Source organism: Coenobita brevimanus, chromosome 8 (assembly GCF_032717465.1).
Source record: "Coenobita brevimanus isolate Jiangsu-jjx chromosome 8, ASM3271746v2, whole genome shotgun sequence".
NCBI classification, from domain to species: Eukaryota; Metazoa; Arthropoda; class Malacostraca; order Decapoda; family Coenobitidae; genus Coenobita; species Coenobita brevimanus.
Window position 1 is genome coordinate 11,071,398 of NC_136961.1, and position 6,570 is coordinate 11,077,967.

Genomic DNA, 6,570 nt, shown 5'->3' on the forward strand with positions numbered 1-6,570 from the left:
TAACTCGCCATTCAGAAGGGAAACATGTCAATATTGGGCAAACTGAAATTGAAACGTCTGTACCTGTCCTGAAATGTTTCATGGCTGAGTGTCCCATGCTGATAGCACCACAGCAAACACACAGTAGTCTATGCACCCAGTATCAGGCAATGTGTAAGGTTTTAATGAGCTGATATACAATGATGTGATTCGTGAGGCTCATATGATTAAAATACCATAATATTTTAACTGTAGGGGATAATGCCGAAGAAGCCACAATCAAATCAAGGAAGGGAAATCAATCTCTCCCTCTCCCTCTTACACACACACACACACACACACACACACACACACATATATATATATATATATATATATATATATATATATATATATATATATATATATATATATATATATATATATATATATATATATATATATATATATATATATATATATATATATATATATATATATATATATATATATATATATATATATATATATATATATATATATATATATTTCGGTGATCCTGAAGTTTCTTCAGAACTCCCAAGGGCAGTGACGTTTTGAAACCAACTTGTTCCATCTTCAGGCCAGATATTATGGTTCTGTCGTTTGTCTGTTTGTAGAGATTCACCTCCCAAGAGTATGGAGGACACGGTCAAAGAAAGCCCATCAGAGGAATGTTGCACATTGACCTAGAGAGCTATAAGATATCGTGGGGGTTGGCCTTGTTGAGTAGTCCTGCAAGGTTGATGTCTACTGGATGGTTGAGTTGGAGCTTCATGTCGGCGTCGGGTTGGATGGTCTTGTGCTCGATCTCGGTGTTGCGGTGTGGCAAGATGTTGGTCAGGGCCTGGTGAGCATTCAGAAGTGGGCCTCATCGCTTCTTCCATTCATTGTTGGATATCGGTGGAGTTGGAGAAGCTCGAGGCTCGTCAATGGTCAGGATGTCAGTCCGGTCATCAGCAGGAGGACGTGGGAATGGAGGAGAAGCAGTGTCTAAGGTGGTAGCTGGGTCATCCCAGGCAGAAGGGGAGAGGGAGGAGCTGCAGGAGGGATGGCAACAACAGTGACTGCCTCCCCTGGGATGTCAATGGAAGGCAGTTTCTTGTGCTGGAGGAGTAAAGGGATCAGCTTGGCGAGAGCAGCTTGATCTCCTTGTGTGATGCCATGTGCAGCCTGAGTGTAGGCAAAGTTTCGAGCATGCAGGATGGTTTTCCCACCAGTTGCTGCCCAACGATGGTGTGGTCAGTGTGCTGGGGCATGGCTGGATCGCTTCACACGGGTTCCAGAAGGACCGATAACACCAACAGCTTCTGGGCCCTTTCTCCTTGTTTTGGTGGAAAACTTTACCCTTCCCACATCTGCCAGGGACTTCATGACTTTCTGAGAGTAAGGCTTGGTGATGGCTCTGCTGTGTACAAAAATGTCTTGCTGGTCGTCCTCCCATGTGATGAAGCCATAGTTGGCTTTATAGAGAAACCATTTCACCCACCCCTTGAATGGTTGTAGGGAAACAGGCAGTGGTTCTTGCTATGGTACAGAACTGGGAGAGGGATGTCGCTGTAGCAGCTGCCCGACCGGAACTGATGGTTCTGTCGTGGGTGGCTGCTTATATACAATTCAGGTGGATCAGGTGGAGACGTGGGTGGAGCTTATCAGCCAAGCTGATCGCTCATTGCCTGCTTTGTTGGCTAAGCTTATGTGGCATTTTGAGGATAGTAGGAAATGAAATCTTGGACCTGTGTGTTTATTGCAAGTTGTTTTGTGATAGTGTAGAGTGCCTCTAGAAACAAGAGGTAGCTAGGGTCTTGTTCTCTGTCGTTCATTTTGCTGTTCTCATACAGGTCTTGTCGTGTCAAGTGGGAGTTGTGTAGGGTGGTGTAGTGGTTCTTGATGGCTCCATATTGCAGTTAACAGGCGAGGCACTTTAATAGTCTGGCCTGCGTCATTCCAATATATGAGTGAGGTCCACACTCCTCACTCTTGCAGCTGTGCTAGTTAATGACATGGTCCTCCTGAAGGGGCATCTTGGTCACGACAGGTCAGTTGCCGAGCAGAAGGTAGGCTTTTTCTTTGTATTGTACTAGATGATGTGAGGAATGTGTTGTTCCAGGTCTGCAGGGCCCTAGCGACCCAAGACAACATATTGCTCTCATCATCTACTACAAGACAAGGAAAACAGTCCACCTTCCGCTTCGCAACCAACCTATCGTGACCAAGACGCCCCTTCAGGAGGACCATGTCATTCACCAGCATAACTGCAACCGTGAGGAGTGTGGACCTCACTCATACACAGGAACGACGTGGACCAGACTACGAGGTGCTTCACCTGTCACCTACAGAATGGAGCCATCAGAGCCACTACACCATTCAGCACAATTCCAACCTGACACTACAAGACCTGGGTGAGAACACCAAAATAATCGACAGAGAAGAAGACCCTTGCCATCTCATGGTTATAGAGGCACTGTACATTACCACAAAACAACCTGCAATAACCACACAGGTCGAAGATATTTAAATCCTACCATCCTCAAAATGCCACATCAGCTTAGCCAACAAAGCAGTCAATGAGTGATCAACTTAGCTGCTCAGCTTCACCTACCTGTCTCCACCTGATCCACCTGAATCATATATAAGCAGCCACCCATGACAGAACCAGTGGGAGAAAGAGAGAGAGAGAGAGAGAGAGAGGAGAGAGGGAGTGAGACTGAAAGTCATGGACGGTGAACATGCTGCTGCCACTGCCTGCAGCCCATTGAGGGGGACAACCAGCCAGCCACAGTCTCCAGTAGCCCAGAAGATACAGGGGACCGTGGTTTGGTTTAATGTAAGTGTGGGTTACAGATTTATAAAACATAGGATACTGGCATTGACGTTTTTGTGCACCGCCAGGTGATTGTTAAGCCAAACCCACGACACTTCCAGTGCTCCCTTGGTGATGGAGAGCAGGTGCAGTTTAGCCTGCTTGGGACCCCTAAGGATCCTGAGGCCCGGGATGTCACTGGGCCAGGGGGTGTCTCACGGCCCGGGGACATCAGCACAGGAATCCTGTTACTCCTGGACAGCTAAACCTCGTTGTGGAAATGTGTATTGCGACGGCGAAGGCTTTTTGTGCGGGTGATAAGAGGGCTTTTCACGCTCTCACCCCTAAGATCTTTGAGGAGAACGTGCTGCCGTGCCTTATCATCCCCGAGTGCTTTGCCCACGATGTACACTCGATTCCTCACCGGTGGGAGCGTTTGGACCAGCAGCCACAATCTGCTGCCCCTCGCAGGACACCGAGGAAGAGGCTAAGGCTGGAGACCCCCCTGAACAGAAGGACTACCACCCAATCACCGACCCGGCTCTGGAATCAACCGTCGAAAAGACCACGGCGGAAGTCCATCATCTGCCATCAATGACTGAGGAGGGGCAGGACTCTACTGACACTGCCTCCATGGCCGAGGATGCGTCGATTGGCTCCTCAGCTGAGGAGCAAGTCAGTGAGTCCTCCCCTCCTCATGCAGTGGAAGGCATCCCATCTCACCCTCCCATCATTGACCTCAAGGATCGGCTAGACGTAGCCTCCTACAGACGTCTCTTGGCCCTCAGTACCCAAACCCAGTCGTACCAGCTCAAGGCAACGACCTATTCCACCCTCTACAATCTGCTCTGGTGAGGGCGTACGACCTGTGTTAATTGTCAGGGGAGAGGAGGTGTGTTTAACCGACCTACAAGCCTTTTACCACATGCTTCCTCCCCGCTGGGCCCCCTAGATCAGCAGCATTTGCGACGTAGGAGTGAATTGGTGGAATTCATAAGGAAGAGGCTGGCCTAATACTCCTCCATGCGGTTGATGGCCATTAAGCCACCCCCCCAAAGAAAAAGAACCATCACAGGAGGAGAGACTGGAGAGAGAGGACGCTCAGATACGGTGTTGGCCACATCTTCTGCTACTGTCTGCGACCCGTTGAGAGGGCCAAGAAGCAGATCCCTGTCTCTGGTGGCCCAGAAGAAAATCAGGGGAACCATGGTTCAGTGTCAGGGCGGGGTACAGCATCAAACGCCAGGATACTGGCATTGATGTTTTCATGCACTGCCAAGCTGTTATTGCACCAAAGCCACGGGATCTCCAGTGCTCCTTTTGTGATGGTCAGACGGTGGAGTTTTGTCTGTTTGGAACTCACAAGGGTCCTGAGGCCCAGGCTGTTACTGGGCCCGGAGGTGTGGGCATGCAGGGTTCTGCCAATGCACAGCTACGTCTCATGGCCCGGGGATGCCAAGCCAAGGGTCCTGAGAGTACTATGGAGATAAGCACTATCACTGAAATGTGCATTGTGATGACGAGGGCTTTTTGCCGGGGTGACAAGGGGGCTTTACGCATTCTTCTCCCAAAAATCTTTCAGGAGAATGGGCTGCCTCGCCTTGTCATCCCCAAGTGCTTTGCCTGCAATGTGCTTTCTGCCCCTTGCTGTAGAGAGCATTGGGCCCAGCCAACCCCCACCCCCACAACACCATGGAAGAGCCTAAAGCTGGATCCTCCCCTCAACCAGAAAACTGCCACACAAAACACCGACCCGGCTCCGGACTTGACCTTGATCCAGGTTGCTGTTGAGGTCCAGCAACCACCGTCAGTGGCTGAGGGGCGAGAATCTTCTGCCTTTGTATCAATGGTCCAGGATGTGTCGATCTACTTCTCAGCTGGCGAGGAGGTCGATGAGTCCTCCCCTTCTCAGGCGGAGGAGGGCATCCCATCTCGCTCTGCTATTGTGGACTACAAAGATCAGCTAGATGTATCTTCCTAGCATCGCCTCCTGACACTCGCCATCAACACCCGGTCATTTAAGCTTGGAGCCACGTCCTACTCCAACCTCTATGCTCTGCTCCAGGTAGCCAACCAGTGTGAGGGAATCTATCCATTCTGATTGTTAGAGGGGGGGGGGAGGTATGTATAGCTAATCTACAAGCATTTTACTTCATGCTCCCACCCCGCTTGGCCCTCTAGATTGGCCGTCATGTGCGCCGCTTGAGCTTGGTGGTGACTTGCTTTCCTATTGCTCTTTGGCCTAATGCCCCACATAGCGGGTGATGGCCATAAACCCATAATGAAAAAAAAAAAAATCAGATACAGCGTGAAGATGGAACAAGATAGTTCCAAAACGTTGTTGCCCTTTGGAGAACTAATGAAGAAACTTCAAGATCACCGACAAAGTGTACGGCAAAACAGAAACTGAATCTAAGTAAATCAGTAAAGAAAAATGTGCCATAGCTTTCAAACTCAAATGCCTCCAAAAACATATCCTGCCTGGTTACACCAATAACATATATATATATATATATATATATATATATATATATATATATATATATATATATATATATATATATATATATATATATATATATAGTTAGTGGTAAACTCCCAGTCGATTGTAATGAAACAAGATATTTTCAACACATTAGTGGTGTGTCAGTGACTTCAAGTTTGGCACAGTGAGTAAGCATGTACAATACTTAGTTCACTTCTGGACTTACACCAGTGTAACGTATGGCAAAAGCTGTGTCAGCATTTAGTATATTCTCCTCATGATGAAGAAGTACTTGTTATTTTGTTGATTTTACTATCTGATTATAAATTCTAGCTTTGGGGAAACTCTTTGTGGGGAAAATATTACTTGAGACACTCAGACAACTTAATTGTTGGAAATTTCTTCAGAGTTCAGTAAATTGGTCTGAGGACAGCAACAATATTGCAAAGAAAAACATGTAATCATGGAGTTTAAGTGAATCGGAAGTTCCCATAGAGGGGTATATTTCTCCCTGGAATGAGGTTTGTTATTGTCACCCGGCCCTCTTCCCATACAGTAACGGCACCACCAAGTCAGGAGACCCGGACCAGATCACCAACTGCTGATACCCGTCCCGACATGGGCCCGTGGGCAAACGACTCACTTCCACCACCATCAGGAAACTACAAAGCAAATGATTTTATATACAGAAAGATAGGCAGGTGGACAGAGATAGACATATGATATGGGAGTATCCACCCTCAGGACTAGAAAATCAACAGGGCTGGTGGTTAGCAACATGTAGCCTAACTGGGCGGAGTTTGATTCATTTAGTTCTTGATATACAGACAGATGGAGAGTGGTTGATGACATTTACCCCAGGCAGGTAACGCCCAAATTATCGACATCATAGGTGAAGTGGCTCCAAATATTGTACGATAGGATTAAAAGTAAATTACTCATAAACTATTGGACGGATTATAAGCAATGTTGCCACACTTTTAGATGGGAATTATCGTACGGCCTCTCAAAATTATCGATTTTTCGTTGAAATGATCGTACATTTTTAAAATAGTGTTTAAGAATCTGATGTAGCTTATTTTAAAATTGTCGCCGACGACTTGGTTGTTAACTGAAAACTTACCCATTATAATTATCATCAGAACCGTCATTTTGTAAGGTAATGACATACTTAGGTGTATATTTATCCCTTTATTTTCTATTAGAATTAGAGCATACCATGAAAATCTCATAATGATATTATGATAGTATAATCATATCCATTATTACAAAAATAATATTACAA

General features: G+C 46.5%; 1 protein-coding gene across 1 annotated transcript in view; it reads left to right on the plus strand.

The window, feature by feature from the left end:
• The window catches only part of LOC145406512 (organic cation transporter protein-like), a 169,247-nt gene extending 163,111 nt beyond the window's left edge, over positions 1-6,136 (plus strand). The window contains exon 13 of the mRNA XM_080277640.1: positions 5,842-6,136. Within this exon, the coding sequence (XP_080133766.1) occupies positions 5,842-5,890 (49 nt within the window). The 3' untranslated portion in view covers positions 5,891-6,136. The remainder of the gene's footprint in view (positions 1-5,841) is intronic.
• The last annotated feature ends 434 nt before the right edge of the window (positions 6,137-6,570 follow it).